The sequence below is a fragment of the Falco peregrinus genome, chromosome 4 (genome assembly GCF_023634155.1).
Source record: "Falco peregrinus isolate bFalPer1 chromosome 4, bFalPer1.pri, whole genome shotgun sequence".
NCBI classification, from domain to species: domain Eukaryota; kingdom Metazoa; phylum Chordata; class Aves; order Falconiformes; family Falconidae; genus Falco; species Falco peregrinus.
The window spans coordinates 88,187,542-88,208,599 of NC_073724.1; the positions used below are offsets into that span (position 1 = coordinate 88,187,542).

At 39.3% G+C, this 21,058-nt stretch overlaps 1 protein-coding gene across 7 annotated transcripts in view; it reads left to right on the forward strand.

The window, feature by feature from the left end:
* Positions 1 to 21,058, forward strand: part of NAA16 (N-alpha-acetyltransferase 16, NatA auxiliary subunit) — a 78,830-nt gene that overhangs the window by 978 nt on the left and 56,794 nt on the right. For 6 of the 7 annotated variants that reach the window (XR_003551654.2, XR_008747085.1, XM_013305384.3 and 3 more), the window contains exons 2-3: positions 11,471 to 11,555; positions 13,795 to 13,899. Coding sequence is in view for 4 of the 7 variants with exons in the window: in XM_013305384.3 (XP_013160838.1) it covers positions 11,471 to 11,555; positions 13,795 to 13,899 (190 nt within the window). In the remaining 3 variants the exon portion in view is untranslated. Of the gene's footprint in view, positions 1 to 11,470; positions 11,556 to 13,792; positions 13,900 to 21,058 lie in introns of those variants that run through there. The other variant, XM_027777229.2, reaches the window with a different exon arrangement.

Genomic DNA, 21,058 nt, shown 5'->3' on the forward strand with positions numbered 1-21,058 from the left:
AGCCCCTCTCGCTCGTGTGGGGCGCCGGGAAGGGTTGGTGTCGCCCCCGGCCGGGCGAGGGCGGGAAGGAGGGAGGGAGCCAGCTACTGCCCGCCGCTCTCCCGGAGGCCGCCGTTCTCCTTCCTACCCGCCCGCCACGGTAACTCCAGAGCTGGCCCCGGCTGCGGGGCTCGGCAGCCCGCCGCCACCGCTCCGTCCTCCCCGTCCCTCCCGCCGTCAGCGGGCGGCGGCCCTGCCGGCGTGGGCGGGCCGTTACCCGCGCCCGGGGCGGCCGTGCGGGCGGCTGGGAGCGGCGGCCGGGGGGGGCTGTCACACCACCCCTGCCGGCCGCACGCCGGGGGTCTGGCTCGAGGGTCGGTTGCCGCTCACCTCAGCCGCCTGCGGACCGTGTCGCCGCGTCCCGGAGGCGGGAAGGAGCCCTCGAAGCGCGATGCGAGTGCAGCAGGGATTTGATGTTGCTAAGTCGACCTCCGCACGTACTTGGCGGTCAGTAAGAACGGCACTTTTAGTATAGAGACTAGATTAAAGCTAGTTCACTGAGCAGTCTGAAGTGAAGATGTCTGGTGGGTTAAAGTATCCCGACTCTGTACGCCCTTTGGGAGATTCGTCTCTTTTAGGTGCTGGGCTACTTCGACTCAATTACCATCTCGGGCTGATTCAGCTCTTTGAGACTTACTGGTGAAAAGGACATTTGGTGTTTGTGAGGTAACTTTTAAGAGAGCTTACTTTTAAGTTTCTACTCAATTGCTGTATGTTTTATAATGCTTTACTGAAAGGAAAAAAGCTCCCCCCCCGATAAAAGTACAACCCACACCAAAACACCAGGCTTCCCCTTTTGTGAACTTTTTCCATGTGATAGTAATCTGTGTGAGTTTGAGCCTCAGCAAAGTCGAGGTATTTTGTGCCAGTTGCTAGTCTGCAGGCAGAGCAGGTCTCTGCAGCATGATCATAATCTGTTGGCTGGCACAAATTTCTTTGGTTATATCAGAATTTGTTAGGTGATTTTCAATACTTCTGTGGTTGAGAGGTGGGCATTTTGGCTTCAGGAAGCTGAGCTCAAGATAAATGACTGTAACGCCTGTGTACTCTTATGTAGCTGGTTCATTTCAGCAGGTGCTTCAGAGCCATTCCCTTTTACCTGCTTTGGGTAGTATGCAGTTTTTAGAAAGACTTCATGGTTCTTAATGGTGATGTGTTGCTTACTGCATGCCTATGGTATGCATCTTAGTAAGTCATTCTAGCACTCCTCTTTCTCTCTGCTAAAAATAAATGACTAATATTAGAACAGTTAAGTGATTATTCTTACTAGTAGCAAACAAGTTCACAGTAGCAGTCACTTTGTAGCTTTTTCAACTGAAATAGAGAAGAGCTTTTCTAGACATTTGTTTTTGTATGAAGCAGGGGAGGAAAAGAGGTGCATAAAACTTCAATGAAGCTGATACAGAAATTTACTTCAGGAGTAAAATTCTCAGGAAATCTGAATTTCTCAGCCTTCAGGAAGTTTAACTAGTCACAGTTCCTGGTGTTAATCACAAACGTTTACTTCTTGGCTTGTTACTTCATAGATTAATAAGTCTTGAAGCTTGATTTTTGTACTATTTTTTCTAGCTAGCTTTGGCTTAGTGGTGCACTTTTTCTGCAATACTAATGTCTGTGTAGTACAGACAGAACCCTTCAGTTGCATGACATGTTTCAGAGTATTTTAGTGTAGTAGTATAGCTCGTAGTGCTAAAAGCTCTTTAATGGAAGTGCCTCTTGCCTACTTTAGCACTGCCAGAATACTTGAAATTACTAGGGATGCTGTGGGCATTTTAAAAATTGGAGGTGGGGTGTGTATGTGGGAGGCTGTATAATAAGACCTTCCAAGTTTTAATCACTTGGAACAGATGTGAGGAAACTGTGCTCATATATTAAAAGTATTTTTACAAGCACACTGCAGAGAATTAGCAATTACAAAATGGGAAACTCATTTGGAGATCACGAAAACTACTTAGGAGTTGGTGCCTTGATGTGTGTATGTAACATGTGAGACAGGTTATCAAAGTCTGAACAAGGTGACCATGTTAACAGCAGACCAAGCTTAGCAAGCTGCCCAAACTAGTGTGGTCTCATGGAGTTCATGTAAGCTGTGAAGTCTGCTCAGGAAGCTGAGTAAATCATCTTTAAGCCATATCAATGTATGTGCCTGCATGCTTAGCAGTTGTTGAACAAGCTGACCTAAAACTAGCTGTGATGTTATTAGGGAACTAAGAGCAATTGCAGCATACCTAATAGTGTCTTAGTTTCTCAGTACTGCTGTAAGGTAGTGCTAGCGCTCATATTTCTTGCTGTCTTGACTTCCAGGTCTGTTTCTTAAGCCCTACTTTCACTCTTCCACAGTGGTTTTTTCTCAGACTGGTGCTCTTCCCTTGGAAGCTCTGATGGTGCTTACAGGTGTGATGTTGCTTGGGAAGGGTGGGGTCAAGCTCTTCTCTTTCACTTCTTGAGTCACTCGGCATGGAGGAAGTGTTTGAAAGCTTCCTGGCTCCCCCTTCATGGAAAGAGAACGGCATCCATAAAGATGAATTAATACAGGAATGCTTTTGTGTTTCTTGTCACTTAAAATCGGTCTTCAGCTCATGTGGCTTTAAGTGAATGGGGCAGATGCAATCTAAAATAAACATGTACATGTGATAACTTCAGTGTTAACAAGATGCATTTTTAAGTTTACTTACAGTATGCTTAGGCAGATCTTCTATTTTGTGTATTTAAAACTGAGTTGTAAGCTTGCCTTCAGAGTATGTTTCAGTTTTAAGCAGCTTCAATTTTATTTTTTCTCCACCTGAGAACCCAGATTATGAAGTATGTCTCATCTTACAATTAGTTTTAATCTTTGACATTATAGAATCAGATCAGCTCTGTAATCCTTATGAGTGCTTTAGAGGAAGGCCATGGGGTTGTCATACTTTCATAGCTTACTTGTCAAATCAGTTTTGTTTTTAAGAAATGCTTGGGGTCTTGTAATAACTGCTGGTGTCTGCCTGGCATTACAGTGTAAGGTATTATCTGCTGTTTGTTTGATACCTAATATAACTTGGAATGGTATCATGCCTGTAAATAATTAATCCTTTGATTTCTTAGTGAAATCAACATATTGTTGTTGCATAAAATAAGGTTTGCTGCTTTAATTGCAAATGTATTTATTTCCCTTGAGGAACGGCTAGCCTGTGAGTATTTCATCCTGGTATGTGGGAGATAAGTCCTTGTATCTGTTCAGGTACAAGGCATTACACTTGCTGAGACCAGTTTAGTCATTTACTCTTGTTTGACTTCAAGTAATTAAACACAGGAAGTCTGCAAAGTGTATCCCTTTATAGTAGTGTCTTGCTGCTTAGTTTATTCAGGTGTGCATCTTGCACTTTTTTTGGGTGAGGAAATCTTAGAAATTATCTGAAGTGCCCTGTCTCTGAGGAGTTCAGCTTCTCTGTGGCGTCCTTTTTGTTCCCTGACTTCTACAATAATCTTAAAAGATTCTTCCTTTGATAAAAGATAAATATGCTAGTGCTTGTAGAAGTTAAACTAATTCTTATTCATAAAATTTTAAACGTTTTTAAATTTTATTTAATGAAATAATAATTATAAGCATGCAAATAGTCTCCTAGTAATGATGTGGGGGAGTTACTAAGGTATTAAATTCAATAATTGGGAACACATGAATCTGGGCTAATTAATGCCTCCCAAATCAGATTGATAACATAGCAGAGGTAGCCATTGTAATCCACTAATGGAGTAGTGGAAATTTGAAGTCTGTGGTAAAGATCCCTTCCTTTAAAGATAGGTATATGGAGCTGTCAGTAAAAATCTTCTGGTGTAACTAATAAGACTGATTTGTGGTGTGGTGCTGCTAAAGGAGGGGCAGCATAGGATGACTGTAGGCTGTTTCCTTGGTACTAACTCTCAAAAGAGGTGGTGAGGGTGCCTGGCCAGCTGCAAACTACTAAAATAACAGAATTGTGGCAAATAGATAATAGACTAAAGGTAAGAGGCAGTAAAACTCGTAAGGGAAAATGTTTCACATATGTCAGTGATTTGAGGGAGTCTGATTTGGGTAACACTTCATCCCAAATAAATATTCCTGTTTTAATTTTTGAAAATTCATAAATGTCATGGTGAAAGGCTCATAAAGCAGGCTTCCGTGGAATGGTACTGGTTGTTTTATTCACTCTGGACTTTTTTTTTTTTAAAGGCAAGTTCCTGTATATGATAACTTCCAGAGTTAAGTCCCATTGTGTTTTGTGCTGGAACTTTTTAATTGCCTGTGGCTATATTGAACAGAACAAGTGATGAATAGCAAGGTGAGTTCAGTTGTGCTAAACTGCTCATGGCACAAGAGTGAAGGCCACCTGAAAATACTTCATGTTTCTGGAGTAAGTTGAGTCATAGCAAGTAAAATTGTTCGTAGGTGAATGTTAGACTTGGAAATCCTAATTTAATGTACATCTAGCATGGACTGTGAGCTAGATTGCCCCTTAGATTTGACATTTGTAGGGATTTTTGAAGTTCTGTTAAAACAGTTTCTTTGTACGGCAGTTGAAAACTGGTGAATACTGGGAAAAGAAAAATGCTGGTATGGCACTGCTCAAGTACACTGCAAGTCTGTGTTTGCAATGCTGTGTGTGTTGCTGTTTCCCCTGCCCTTGAGCCTCCTCAGAAGAAGGATGCAAATATGAAATCACTTTCTTAAAGGAGAAAGAACTTAGTAGATTCTGAAATTACAAGCTATTATCTATCTGGAGAAGTTAAGTAGGGACTTGCCTGTTTTTGAACTATCATGCCTAGTTTTCATTTTGGTAAGAGTGGTGGCTGCAAAGTAGCAGGCTTCAAATAAGAAGTTCTTAAAAAAGAAGTTACAGTGGAACCCTTTGCTGCAAGATGTAGTAACCATGAAAAGTTTTTAGGCTCTACAGGGTGTGTGTGTGAAGATACAGCCTTTGGCTCAGAGGATTGCTGAACCCACAGATAACGGGAGGCTGAGAACATTCTGGTGGGAACTGTTAATAATGCTTGTCTTACCCATAAGCCTCTCCCTATGCATCTTAACACTTATATCTCACCTCTAGTAGCCTGTACCAGGTGGGTCTGATCTCTGTCCTGATCTATTATGATTTATGCAGCACTTTAATCTGAATCACTGAAATCTTACAGAATGTTGATTGAGGTGAAGTTAGCAGTTAAGACTTACACTGGTAATTGCCTTTAACTTGCTTTAAGGTGTCTAAATAAGCATAAACTTTTTTGAAGCCTGAGACTTACGTGTGTATGTATTGGGTTTCACAAAACAGTGCTGATGTTGATAGTTTCATTTGCTTAACTGCTTACAAATGCAGTTCCACTAGTCTGTGGAGTGCCTGTTCAGTCTGAGTTCTTGCTAGGCAAGCTGCAGTTTCATCCCAGGAGATGTGGCAGATTGGTCTCTTCAGTACTTCTGCACAAAGTGCAGATTAAAAACTGGTTCAAAATCTATGACGGGGCTATGACTAGTCTGATTTCTAGTGTTGCTGTTATGGTTTCTGCTTTGCCAAGGTATACATGTGTTCATAAATGGTAGGGAACTCTACTAAATCAAATAATGAGGAAGCTACAGATGTGAAGTACTTGTAAGCAAAGAGCTCTTGCTACTGCATATTCTCTTGTTTCTGCCCCTTCAAAGCAAAGAATATTCTAGGGATTCAGTATTGAGTGTGTGTGCACAGTGCAGAATTAGACTAGGTCTTAATCTAAGGCAAGCTTCCCCTTTTAAAAGAGGCATAGTTTATAGGGTTGTTAAATATGTCTCTGACAAATGTTGAAACAACGTTCTTACTGTACATGTTCTTTCCAATAACAAATGCATTATCAGTTTTATTTTGCCAACAGTAAAGAATACAAAAAGCAGTGTTTACAATTTACTGTATGCAGGTAGAAATGTTTTGCGTACTCTGTAGATTTGAACTTAAATAATTGGAAAAAGCTGGTTAAAGGAAAAAATGTATACAGAGAATTGTGATAATGAAAGCTTAGATTTTACTGGCCACTTGTTCTTTTGTGCACAATCAATCTGTGGTCTGACTAAGCACTGTTCTGCATTGCCAAGTCCCTAGGTCTGTGGTAGAACTGTGTGACCTGTCCATTTTGACAGTTGAAGCCAGTAAGGCTGGAGCTAGGCTGTCTTCATTGTCTTTATTTATTTCGGGTGGTGAGGTTAACCACTCTTACCAGCAGAGAGCAGGGCTGGTCATGCATATGTTAAATACCAGTAGCGCCTTGGGGTAAAAAGGATTGAACTTGTTGATACTTTGGAAGGGTTGTTCTGCGACTAGAAATCTAAGATGCTGTGAGAATGGGGAAGTGATAATGACCTTTTCCATGAGTTTAAGCTCCTTCCAGCTGGTACTTCTATCAATTTTCTCAAACATCAGTGAACTAAAATTGGTGTGGAGAGAGGGTTGCTGTTTGGGGGACCTCATGCAGAAGTCCCTAGTCTTGTCTCTGAAACTTAATAATATCAGACACTTTTCCAGTATCAGCATTGCAAATTATAAAAGTATTTAATCGTACAAGGAGCATTTCCAACACAAATGCTAAACTCTTTTGGGTCTTAATCATATGTCATTCAAACAAGATGGTGTCACACCTTGCTATCAAACTGGTGAATAACTTGGTAATTATTTGTTAGCATGGGAACTGTACATACTGAGTTCTGCCTAACATCTGATTAAGGTACTTGGACAATCTTCTGTTTCTCACAGCAGTTGATGAAATAAGTTGTCTGTAGATGCAGATGACATTATTTTATAGATGTGCAATAAAACAAGGAAGGCTTTTTAAAAGGTCCAGATGTTAAATGCCAATTAAGAGTAATACTGACAGTATGCTGGTGTTCCTGTATTGATTGTGCCTGTTTTCGGTCAGAAATGTGTATTAATAACAGCCCCTAAATACTTGTCGGATAGCTCCCAGGAAAAGTTGCTGGTAAGAACTGCAGTCAGTGATAATTTCTAATGGTTCTTTATTGCTGAACTTGGTCACCACTGTGGCATTTCTAGCCTTCTTTCCCTAAGGCTTGATGTATAAGCTTTGTCCTTTTCTCTAGGCTCTGATGTTCTACATTTAGCCCTTGGGTTCCTTCCTTACCCAGCACCTCCCATCGGTGTTACACAGCAGAAAAATAATTTAAAAAAAAATTGAAGATATAAGCACTGAGAACATAGGATTACAATTTTGTTTAAACAACTCCTAAGTGTTGCCAAAAAAGAAAAGTTTTGCACCAGAGTCATGGCAACAAGAGAGAAGACACTGCCTGGCAAGAAGAGTGTTGAAACTGTTGAGCGCTGAGAGGTCTACAGGCAGGCTTATATGGAAGTACAGTAGCAGAGAAGATGAAAACATAAATAAATGATGTTCTAATAAAGCTTGAAGCTGGTTTTATTCACTACCTAGAAGTAGTTAAATCGGTAGAAATTTTTTTAATTATTGGTGGTTCTGATGGTCCAGCGTGATTCTGGTGAGGCTATAGATGTGCAGACCTGCATTAACAGAATGTGGTCTGCACAGGTGGGATCTGAGAATAGTGTTAAATCGACTGCCACTTACACTTACTGTTGGACAAGTTCTTGTCAAGAGACAACGAAATCCCAGCTTCCAAATTGCATTATTATTACTAAAGATAATTACACAAAAATTAACGATTTCGGTTAGAAAGGCCTTTAAAGGTTACCTAGTCCACCCTCCACACCCACAATAAGCACGGACATCTTCAACTAGATCAGGGTGCTTTAAGAGCTCTGTCCAGCATGACCTGAAATGTTTCCAGGGATGGGGCATGTACCACCTCTTTAGGCAACCTGTTCCCCTACCAGCACTGTAAAAAAATCTTCCTTATATCAAGTCTGAATGTAGTTTCTTAGTTTGAAACCATTAGCCCTTTTCTTGTTGCAACAGGCCCCACTAAAAATTTTAGCCCCCATCTTTCTTGTAAGCCCCTATTACACATGCTCACCATGAGACTGGACAGTGTGTCTCAGTTGGACTGAACTACTTAGCTGCAGCTCTGTTACAGCTCATGGCTGTTCTCTTGATACAAGACTTTTTTTATGTGATAAATGCTTTATCTAGGGAGGTACAGTCTGTGAAAGATGGCATCACACAAAAAATAAATCACAATTTGTGAATGGTGCATTCTTAAATAGAAGCAGCAGAGCACTGTAATGTAGGATTGAAATCCACTCTTACTCTTCATTGTTATATCCTTGTTACTAGTATTTTTTACCTTTACAGTTACATTTACTTCCTAGATGCTGTGCCTATTCAACCTCTATGTAAAGGCACTTGATACTTAACTGAAAGTTCGTAAGATGTCTAGCTTAATTCTGTGGCAAAGAACATAGGTAATTGTATCTTTGAGTTAATGTTGGAACAAATCAGGAGAAGGTGTGTGCTAGAGGAGGTAACATCCTTGCAGAAATACCTGGTAGCAGAAGTTCTGGGTAATGTTTTGGCCTTGCCAGAATCTCCCATTTGAGATTTTGAGTGTGTAAACACTTGTGATTTGGCTTCAGTTTTAGCAGGGAATTATTGCTGTGGAAGGGTGGTGGGGAGCCTCACATTAAACACAACAGATAAAGCTGTTTAAGAAAAAAACAAACCCAAACCCCAAAACAAAACCAAAATAATCCCCAACACAGCATATTAGCTCAGGCTTTTAATATACCAAAGGCTTAATGGCAGTGGGACAGGTACTAATGAATACACTTCAGCTGTATTTCTCCTGAGTAGTACAAGACTTTAGAATGCACATGGTGACATCAGGTTTTTCAACTATGAAATTCCCATCTGTACTACAAAATGAGATGGTATCACATGGCATCAAACTCTGGTCTCCTGTAAACAAGATACAGGTGGAGCACAGTGTGCTTATTCACAGTTTTTGGACAGACAAGTTTAAAAGTGGTCTGTTCATGAAGTTTGGATACTCTAATGCCCCAGGCTTGTTCATGTAACTGAATCTAAGTCTTTTGGTGTATCTGTGTATGCTGATGATGAGAATCAACTTATATTGCTAAGCAAAGTCCTTTTATATTGGTATACATTTAAGCCAATGTATTGGAATAAATATATAACTTACAAATGCATTTGTGTGTGTATGTGTTCAGAGGGAGCGGGGCTGGGAAGTCTCCTTTTGACTAAAGAGCAAGGCTTGATCCATAAGCAAAGGAATTACATGAAGTTGTATTTTCTGCTGATTCACTACCTTTCTGTAGTGAGCCCCTCTTTTGTCTAGTAACTAGCAGCTGGGCAAGAAATGCTGTGATTTGTCTGGTTTTAAGCTAACTTGTTTACTGACAAGTGCAAGCATGCTGATTTTCTGTCAGCAAGCCAGCCAACTGTGAATGTTGAACTTGTGCTTCTTTTCTGGTGGAGAGCATTAACTTCTCTCTTCCGTACATCTGTTGGCCATTGGAAAATATGATTTTTTTGTCTTATAAAAATCTTGGATTTCTCCATAACTGTATAAGCTCAGTTCTTATTCTAGGTCTGAGACTGAACTCTGTAAGATAAAAATGTCAGAACAAGGATAACAGATATGATTTCCTCAAGTAGTTAATCTATTTTAAGTGCACACTTGACTCAAATAGCTTCTGTTCTATGATTAGGCATTGCTGTATATTTGGAGTTTCACTCAACATTGCAAGAGTTGTAGAATTGTAGATGAACATTCACTGTTCTGTTGCTTTTTTTTTTAGGCATACCTGAATAAATTTAGAAAGCTTTTTAGAGCATTGGTGGTATCTTATGATTCTTTAAAAATGATACTAAGCATCTTATGTTAAGAAGGAAAAAATAGATGAATGTGAGAATTTGACCTTCTCGTAGAGGGGACTCCCAAGTTTTTCTGCAACCTGGGTTATTTTAGATAAGCATGTGGATACTAGTTCTCAGTTAAAAATTTTCAAATCTTTTTGTTGCTGTTATACTGTGGTAATAATTCCTCTGGGAACTCCCTGGCCATCTTGGCAGAAGTCAGCCAGGCAGAGCAACCTGATACATCAAGGTTAGCTCTCCTTTGTTTTGAGGGGTGATTTAGGTGACCTCTAAAAGTTCCTGCTGACCTAAATTATTCTGTGATTTAGTCCCCACTTTCATGGTTAACTGCAAGTATTTTGAGTTTCAGGCAACCAAGACTTAAATTGTCAGCGGTTAAGTCCTTTCCCACAGACTGGAGGAGGACCCTTGTTTTGACACCTTAACCAATTCCCCCAAAAGTGAACATAGGCATGTTTCTGTATTGCTTGTACCCTGGGGAGTGATTCTGTGATACGTTATGACTGCAAAGGAGTTACTACGCTCTGCATTAATTTAACAGAAACTTTACCTCTGTCTTGCAAGGTTGATGGAGTGGGAGTGATCTATGAGAGACCATTAAAAGTACTCAAGCACATAACTGAAATGACAGCTATTCTCAGGAGAAACTGTCTAAATTACAGGAGGACAGTACACCTTTTAACTGAAAATAGTGCCAGGTTAAGCCTGGTTTGCTTTTGGGTATTTCTCCTCAAGCTAAAGAGCTTAAGTAACTTTCATGCTTACTGCAATTGATACAAGCGTGCCTTTAACTGGCTTAAGTATATTTTAAATATGTTTTAAAGTGATTAACTGTAGTGATCAGTAATCAATGTAATTTACAAAGACCTTACTGACTTATAAACATCAGGTAGTATCTTTAAAAGGAAGAAGAGGGACTCGGGTTCACATGTTGTTTTTTTCCTTGTGTTTCCACAGTTGAACTGCATTGTTTGCCAGTTTACTAAGTGATTAGGTAAATGGTTCTCTAAATAAATCTAAAAGTAGCCCTTAGCTGTACTGTTCCAGCTAGAAATTAAATAATTTTTTTAATGCCCAGGTAAATTCTCCCTCCCTGGATATCTGTATATAGATTTTTTGAGGTTACGATAGATTTATCCTACTTCATCTCTCTTCCTCTCAAATGTCTACACTGGCAACAAGGAAAGTCTTTTCTATCTGAGATTTCTTACTCTGGAAGGTCACTAGGCCAGGGAAATGGGATGTTGAAAGGAGTGTCTAGACTTCTTAAGAGTAACTACTCTTCTCAAAAATTCTATTGAGTCAAGATTTCTAACTTGGTACTCTATCCTTAGAATTTCAGAATCGAAGTAGATATTCCTACTTGACTTTCCTATTCTGCTTGAAAAGGTACTACCAATTTATAAAAAGGAGACCATGAAGTAGAGCATTGGCTTTATGTAAATGAAGGCAGATACTGTTCTGAATGCTGGAAAAAGGCAATGTAGTATAAATTGTCATATTCAAATAGAGCTTGTTAGTGATCTGATTACCATGCCTTACTGAAAAGAGCTACTGCATTTTTAATAGTATGTTAAGGTACTCTGTTTTTAAAATACATTTCAGTGATCGTATTCCACCTCTTTTCCAGAAATGTTATGAACAAAAACAGTACAAAAATGGACTCAAGTTCTGCAAGATGATCCTCTCTAATCCGAAATTCGCTGAACATGGAGGTAACTGCAGACTCAAAAGATTGATTCCCCCCTCCCCCGCCCCCTGTCATGAGCTAAAATGTATAATCAGCCAATTCTGTACTATTGGGAAAGGAGCCTGTTGCTGGGTATGGTATTGTCCTTAGGACTGAATAATTACTCTGGATTTCCAGTCTTTGGGCATTCAGACCCAAGTTTTCACCCTAGCTCAGCCACAGTCCTGTGTGTTGGGATGATGAAGATCAAAATGTATTGTGGAAGCACACTTCAGTGAAGCTTCCAAGTAGGTAGTCTTTCTAGGTTTCTGGGGCAGAATGCTAGTGTGGTTTTTAATTCCATTCCTATTTAATAGCAAGCCCAGCCTTTTTTTTGAATATCGCATGAAAGCATTCTGCCAATGAATTAAAAATCTTGCTTATTCATCAAGTTCATGCTCTTAAATATTCTGTACTCATACCAAATTGCCACTTACAAGGAGCAAACTTAGGTGTAATACTCTTGTTGATAAGACTTGAAGGTAAAGACAGAATCTGGAAATCCTGTTCTGATAAATACTGCAGGAAACAGGACAGCAAAATGTTGCTTCTTTTTACATCTGTCAGAACTTAATCGTCAATAAGGTACTCTAGTCAATGTATTACAGGATTTCTGTTGCATGGTTCAGCCAGTCTTCCTTTCTGATACACTAAATTTTTTGTTTGTCTACTGTAGAAGTAACCTAACGTGGAATGTGCATGTACTGCATCAGTGAAATTATTTTATTTGACATTGTCAAATCTTGGCAAAATGTTTGACTAATCCTTTTCATGCTTCCATCAGTGTCTGCTGTTTCTTCACTGTCTTCATTACTACCCACAGATAAAAGTACAGCTTCCTTCTTGCTTCAAAGCTAGAGTGGCTTACCTAGCTCTGACCTAATGCATTTGTCTCTGCTAACATTTGTCGTCTTGTAACATGCCAGTATCCATCTCTGTCTTTTCTGCTTTTGCTGCCTCTTAAACTTTTCCAGGACAACTAGCTGCCTTGGCAGTCCATATACAACTTGGGCTCTGAGCCACTAATGGCTTTGAAGCTTGGGAGCAAAGCCTGGAACGAACAGCTGAAGCAGAACTAAGCCAATGAAATGAGCTGATGGGAAGCTGCACTGTTGTTACACTTAGCTTCAGAGTCAAGGAATTTGAAAAATTTAGTGAGAAGGTGACAAACAGATGGATTGCTGTGGCTGGACAGTTACCTCCCTGGTGTGGGAAGGTAGGAGTAGCTTGTCCTCCTTCCCACAGTGGGGATATTGTTTTTGAAGCTTCCTGATATTATTGGGAAGGTATCATTCTAGCTTTCTCTGTTTCACAGCTTGGATGTAGGATAACTTAAAAACAATTTTTTTGTTTTAAAACCCTGGTCCATTCTGGGTTATCATTTTCTTTAGGTGTACTTTTACAGAAAATGGTGTTTAACAGGTCTATTGATGAAGCTTCAAACTGCTGTTATGACTGAGCTTGAGATGATGAGCTGTTGCCATTAATACTGGGGAAATGTTGCTATTGGAAAAAAAAACAGTACTGTGGTGAAAATGTGACTAATCTTCTGGCAGGGGCAAAACTTAAGTGGTCTCTTACTTAGCAAAAAAATGCTGAAATATGAATTTGGAACAGTTTTCAGGCATAGTGCATGCATTACATGCAACTTGTTTCCCACACTGTTACTTGAAGAATGGGGACAGAGGGGGAGCAATAGTCAAACTGATGTATTTATATCTTGTGTCTTGCAATGTTGATTAAAATGCTACTACTTTAGAGAAGGTCTTTTACCTCCAAAATACTGTAGCAGGAAATATGCCTCTTAAAACTAATGCTTTGTAAGCAAACTGTAGTGGAGCTGACTGACATCTGTTTCTTATGGTATGATACAACTTGACGATTTTTTTTCTTTTTCTGCCTACCTGGAACTTGAACACACATTGAGAAGCTCTCCAAAATTGTTTTAGGTTATTCCTGACTCCCTTAAAGCCAGTTAAATGTGTTTTTTAATTAAAAAGGTCTGTGTTGTCTGTGTTCATCACATCTGTATGATGCTCTGCAGTGGTCTTTTTACCAATTTCAAGAAAGGAAATGCTTTCATATAAGTCAGCTGTGCCATGCTGCTATCCTGATGTAAAATTATCTTTTAATGGGGAACTTCACTGTATAACAACTTCAAAGGCTATCTGCACTGTGAAACTGGCATATGGGAAGTCAGAAACATAATATGATATTTCTTACAGAGACGCTCGCGATGAAAGGACTGACCTTGAACTGCTTAGGGAAGAAGGAAGAAGCATATGAATTTGTTCGTAAAGGACTTCGTAATGATGTAAAGAGTCATGTCTGTATCCTTTGTAATGCAAAACCTGATCTTTTTACTATGAGTTCTCACTTCTGCATGTATGATTTTGTTGCTGTATCAGTACATGCTTTTGAAGTACATAATGTGGTCTGTATAAAATCTAAAATGTGTACAGTGAATTTTGATTGGTAATCAAATACTTGAAGTAGGTTTTATTCTCCTTTTTACAATTTTGCAGAATTTTTAAGAAAAACGCCTTTTTACACTTCTAGGAAAAGATGATAACTTTCTACAGAGAATAGATATGACTTATAGAATCTGGCCTTTTCTAAAGTTCTTTTCTCTCCTAAAGGTATAAATCCAGTCTAGAGGTGCTTTGAAAATACCTATTTTGCCACTAGATTTTTAAGTAACAGTTTAGGTCTACTGACTTGATGGCTACTACTCTGTTCTAAGTTTGTTTTCGAAAAGTTTATACCTGTGAAATACTTCACAGCTACCCAAGGGCTTTGGGAGTAGCTGTCTTCTATTTAAGCCACAGGCAGGAGGCTGTTTGCACAGAATGTGTCACTTGTTCTGTTCGTGTTTGAGTTGCATGTTAAGGGGCAGGTTTCCTATTAAATATTTAAGCTTTTAACATTACCAAAAAATCCTCCTTTAGTATCACAGGCAACACTTCCTGATGGCCATCTAGTGTAAACAGCCATCCCTTTGTCTTAACCATTCCTGTATTAAATGTCCAGGGAGCTTGAGGCTGGGAAAAACCTCTTTAAGTATGTGGAGGATATCAGAGTTACTAGAGGTGTGCCGCAGAACAATCAAAGGTGATTTGTACCTTGTTGATCTTAGAAGTTGAACACCTAAGGAATACCAAAGCAACTTTAATCTGTGCATAAGAAGTCTCACCCCTTAAATCAGGGAACAATAGAATCTGGGTGAGTTATTGGAGAGTATAGGGGGATTCTGATTCCTAAACAAAAATCCAGAGTGGGATTTATCAGCATCAGGAATTCTTGCTTGCAATTTATGCTGTCTCTTACAATTGTAAAGAAGACTTTTCTGCCAATGCTGGAAGGATCTGTGCTTTTTCAGATCTGACTTGGGGATTAGGGTAGTCAAAGGGACCTTCTTCCTGGACAAGTTTTAGAAAAACCCGGGTTTTTTTGATTAGGAGTTCTAGTGGATTTACATCATTGTTTTACTGACTTGTTAAATTGCCTTAGCTTAAGAAAACTACAAAGATTTTTGTTTTCTTAACTCGGAGAAAGTGTAAACTCATCTGAATCCTATTAGGCACAAAGTTGTGGCTGTTTATTTTTTTTAGCTGTATCCACAGAACTAGCTCTGGCAAAGCAAGAAATGCCAGCTTTTTGCATTCAAGTGTATTGTTGCAGCTCTACAGAGAATCCTCTAGAGTAGTCTTGTCTGTGCAGAATTAATGTCTCTAGTGTGCACAAGCTAACTGATACTAGATTAATTCCAGACTAGGCATCAGGTTTGTCACAGTACTTTCAGTTGTCATCTTTTGCTAAATTCTAAAGGAATAGCAAACCTCTTTTACAATTACCACACATTTAAGAGCCCAAATGTCTGAATGTTTCCTAATGGTGGGGCTCAGTACTTGGGGAGAGTAAAGACTAGGAGAATATATAGGCAGGTTATGAGAAGCTGAGCTTTTTAATAAAGGTTCCTTCTACATCCTTCGCAAAGGCTTGTGACTAGCTATGAAGTTCACATGGAAGCTTGAAGGCCTGTTGATCCTCAGTGCTACCTAAACAGAACTTGGGAGGTTCTCTGAAATAATGTAAACATTCCCTGTTTTATGTGAATTTAATGCCTAACACTTTGTTACCCAGTGCACAGCCCCAGTTCACACACCCTGTCTAGGTATGTGTTTATTGCATGTCTGTGCAGAGATGGATCCACAAAGCCAGCACACCTTTTAATACATAGTAAACATTTTATACATTTTAAACAATTGTTTACAACTACGTTTAGTCACACTTAATTCTCATTGGTTCTTACAAGCCAAGCCTCGTGTCCATTTAAAGGTACAGCATTCTTTTTTTTACTGCCTGTATTCTGTGGGAGGGGGCTTTCTTCTGCTCAAGGGTGGATCTTTTACTATGCTAATTAGGGTAGTTCACACATAGTTCAAGTAATTTTCAGTTTAGTGCAACTTGAGCATATCTTGTTATGCCTCAGCTTGACTTATTTAGGATGTCTATCCCTTCTCCCAAGGCCATGTTGTGCCAACTATCTGTAACATTTTCTATTTTTCAAACTCTCCTATTCTTGACTATAGGTATTTACATATTTTGTCTAAATCTCAGGTTAAATAATAGACTGGCCTTTTGTTAATCCTGTATCTATGAGCTGGTAAACTGCAGTTTCCCTCTTTGAGGCTGTTTAAGAATACTTTTTTCAGATAAGTCTCACCTTATCTCCTGATTGCATTATTGACATTGAACAACATTTACAGGCACATTGAATCAATACATAAATACATACAGACACTAACAATCCAATTATTAATGTAGCAGCCTTTTTATCCATGTGGTTAATTTAGGCAACCAAGATGTTAACCACTTCCATGTTTCTTCAGATCATAAAGACATCCTTTTGTATTTCATGCAAAATTTTAGTTTGTTTCCAAATTTAATTCAAATCAGTAGAAATGAGTCTACAGCAGCTAGTGTTTAATATAGTATACAGTCCCCCTTTTGAAGCTAAAAGCATATCTAAACGATTCTATCTTGAATTGCAATGTTAGCTGATTGTCTTAACTTCCTGTTGTAAAGCTGCAGCGGTATCTGCGATTTCATTTCTAATATGTCTATAATTGCAGAGATATTTACAATATCTTTTTAAATTTGCTTCCTTCTAGCCGTGGAAGGAACCACAGAGCAGAAGAGTGAAAAGCTATATATAGGTCTCTGTATCAGTGGATTACAGCCTCTTTTATGCTTCTGTAAATAAGTTCTTGACCAGGCTTTAGAGTCTAGTTTTTCTGTTATGTTATGTAATGCTTGGAACTAGTGCTCCTACGGTATATATTCCTGCATAATTCTTCGCTAAATTTTTTCTAGCATTTTTTATGCAAAGCCAATACCAACCTTTTCTTTCTGGAGCAGGCCAGGATTCCTGAAAATTCCTTCCCAATTAATAATTTCACTGCACTTAGAATAGTTTTCTACCGTAACCATGTTGTTGTTAGTCAAATCTGCCAGTGCCTTTTGGAGGAGTACACTGTTGGACTCATTTACGGTAACCACTCTGGTGATCAGGAATTTCTATATCCCGTTCTTGTTGGCTGTCTGAGCTTACATTGAAAGAAGTATTTCTTCATAAATTTTGCCAAGTTGTTTCTGCTGGAACAGGGATTCCTGTAACTGACATTCCTTTCTTTGCACGTTCAGGAAAGCATGTACAGACCCAACAATTTGTCGTCATCTCAGTTCTCATTGCTTCTTCAGTTTGAGGTGAATATTAAGGTCCCATGGACCTGGAAGACTGTCCTCGTTCACTTTTGAGTAATGGTAATACCAAGTAAAAGAAGACTATTAACCTTTTTAGTTCATTCATTTCTATTTCTGAAAGCCAGTATACTTTTAAAGATACAGTAATAATGTTATTCCCTATAATACAAAGTATAAAAACATTTCTCCTTGTATACAGTCTAAATGAACTACTGATTCTCAGTTTGTCAAGGTGGGGTTCATTGATTTCATGTTAACTTCTGTTTCAAAAGTCTGGTCTCTTCTGACTTCCACTTTTCCAGAGGGGCACTCTTCACTAGAGTGTAGTGAATCCAAGAATCTATTCTGTTTACCTTGATCGCTGTGGATGTGACTAATAATACCAAATGTGGTCCTTTCCACTGTTCTCTTACGGGTTCATCTTTCCAGGTTCTGATATAAACTAGATCTCCTGGTTGGAAGGTATGTACTGGGGTGTCCAGAGGTACAGGTGCTCTTCTGTTCAGGTACCTATGAAGCGAAGATAGCGTGCCCCAACAGTAGCATGTATTCAGTAAGTATCTGATTATTGCTTATATGCATCTGATCACCTTTCCCTGTTAAGCTGCTTACTGGGTATGGTTTACCGTATAAAATTTCAAAAGGACTAATTCCTTCTCAAACCTTGGGGGTAATTTGGATTCTTGATAAAGCTACGGTGAAGACATCTGTCAATTCATTTGGGTTTCCTGGTGTAATTTTAAGATTTGTCTTTCCAGAGTTTGACTCGTTCTCTCTAGTTTCCCACTAGATTGTGGCCTCCAATGTGTATGTAAGTCCCAATCAAACTGAAAATTTGGCAATTTCCCGCACTACCTTAGCAATAAAATGAGGCCCATTATCTGATGGTATCCTCTTGGGTATTGCAAACCTAGGAAGAATTTCTTTCAATAACACTGATTACTTCTCTTTCCTTGTTCATTCAACACAGGAAAGCTTCTACCCATCCAGAAAAGGTATCTACAAGAACCAGCAGATATTTATACCAATTACATCTTAGTAACTCAGAGAAATCTATTTGCCAGTACTCCCCTGGAGTATGTCCGATCTTAACTTATCCTGGAGGGGGCATTTTCTGTATCTTTGGATTATTTGTGACAAATCAGGCATTGTTTCACAATATTAGCAAGCTGTTGCATTCTTGGCTCTACAGCATAAGGTCTTATGCTTGCCACTTGTTCTAGCTCCCATATGGGTTTCCTGGTGAGTTTTATTTTTTGATTCCCTCATTAATGGGAGCAATAACTATAATTTGTCTAGTGTCTGTTTTCCGTCCATTTTGAATTTTGGTACAATTCAGAAGTTTTGCCAGTTGATCATCCCTTTCAGAGTAATTTGGAGGCTCTCTTAATACTTTCTCAATAGGAATCAAGGCTTCCGTTATAGAATTCGATAGAGCTATTTGTTTTGCGGCTTCGTCTGCTCTTTGATTACCCCTAATTACATCTGATTTTCCGTTCTGGTGAGCGCTGCAGTCAGTCACAGATACTCCTTTTGATTTTTGAACTGCACATAAGAATCTTAAATTTTTTTCCCATGTTTGATTGGAGTTCCTTGTGAAGATAAAAGCTGTCGTCTTCCCAGATGGCCTCATGAGCACGTACCACCTCAGATGCATATTTTGACTCGTTTATCTTCAGACCGTTCCAGGGCTAGAGTCAATGCAGCAATTTCAGGTTTCTGAGCTGATATTTTGACAGATAACAGCTTCATCTCCATTTCACCTTTCAAAGTTACCACAGCCTATCCTGCTTTTGGCTCTCTGTCGTCCATAAAACTGCTTCCATCAGTGAATAACTCCCAGTCTGGATTCTCTAAGGGTGTATTTCAGATCTAGTTGGCTGGGGTACACCTGTTCTGTGACACGTAAACAGGTTTTATTCCAATTTATTATTTTCATGAACAGGGAGTAGGGTTGCAGGCTTCAGGACGAAAGTCACCTTCAAAGTGACATCATCTGGTTTGATCAAGGATGCCTGATACTGAATCAGTCTGTTTGGGGAAAACCAGTGATGGCCTTTCTGCTTCAATACTGCCAAAACAGCACAATGCATAAAACCAATAACAGGTTGTCCCAAAGTAAATTTTTGAGCTTCTGTAATTAAGACACTTGCTGCCACTGCTCTGAGGCATGTTGGGCCATCCATTGCTCACCTCATCTAATTGCCTAAAGAGGTATGCCACTGGCCTTTTCCAGCCTTCAAGGGGTTTGAGTTTGAACTCCTAAGGCCACATGTTGTTTTTCATACACATACAAAGTGAAAGGTTTACTCAAGTCTGGCAATCCTAGTGTGAGGGCCCTCAAGTTGTAATTCTGTAGTGTCACAGCTTTTACAACATTCAGGAGTCCATTAAGGAATTTCTTCAGACCCTTTGCAGCATATATGGTTTAGCAATTAAACTGAAATTTCATATCCACAGGTGATACCACCTGGCCATTCCTAAAAGTCCTCTTAATTCTTTAATTTTGGAAGGGCTGTGTGGCATATCGCCTCCTTTTGTTCTGTTCCCAGTCCTCTCTCATCCTGTGAAGTCTCAGACCCCGGATATTTTACAGTTGGCTGAGCAATGTGTGCTTTTTTCTGTGGTGCTCAGTACCCAGCAAGTCCCAAGAAATTCAGTAAGCTAACGGTGGCTGCATGATATCCTGTTCCATTGTGGCTCCCAGTAGAATTGTCATCTACATATTGAAGCCAGGTAATGAAAGAGTTCTTACCTTGCCAGTGCTGCCAATTCTTTGGCCAATACAGTACCAAGCAAAGTAGGGCTATTGTTGAATCCCTGAAGTAACATAGCCAAGCAGAGTTGAACTTTCTGTCCTGTTGTTGGGTTTTCCCATTCAAATGCAGGATTTTTGTCTCCCCTCCTCCAAGGATATGCAAAAGAAGGCATCCTTCAAATGCAATACTATAAAATAGATATTGTTATTAGGTCAGGATGATACCAAGATATAGAGGTCCAAACCCACAGGATGTATGTTGACTGTGATTTAATTAATTTCCCTCAGATCTTGCACCAATTGGTATTACTGATTTTGGGGTTTCTAACTGTTAAGGTCAGGGTATTATATTCAGATTGACACAGCTTCAATCATCCATATTTAATAAAATTATTTATTAGTGGTTCTAAGCCTATTCAAGCTTCTAACTTAATAGGCTATTGTTTTGTTTTTTTTCTGACAAGTTGTGTTCTGGGTTTTAATTCAGTCTTTACTGGTACTGCGTTCTTTGTTCTTCCAAGTCTGTTGGTTGCCCATAAGGTGGATGTTACAGCATCCAAAATTTCCTCTGGGTTATTTGCATCTCTCTGTTGTTTCTCTGTTAATAAACAGATTTGAGCCTTTCACATGTTTCCCTTCAGCAGGTGTAGCTATGTTGTCTTATCAGAGAAAGGTTTCTGTGCTCTTAATTTACACAATGGATCTCACCCTAAGAAGCGGGTAAGGGGCATTCTGGCATATAGAGGAATTCATGGGTTGGTTTCACTTTCAATTTTACATTCCATCAGTTTTTGAAATGTTTTCAAATCTCACTTTCCAATTACTCCACAATTGGCATATAGCTATTACTTAAAGAACCCCGACAGCTAGTTATAACTGAATGAATATGTTGTTTCTGTATCCACTAGGACATTAATAGTTTTGTTCCCCAGCTGAACTGGAACCAGGGGATCAGCTGGGAAAAT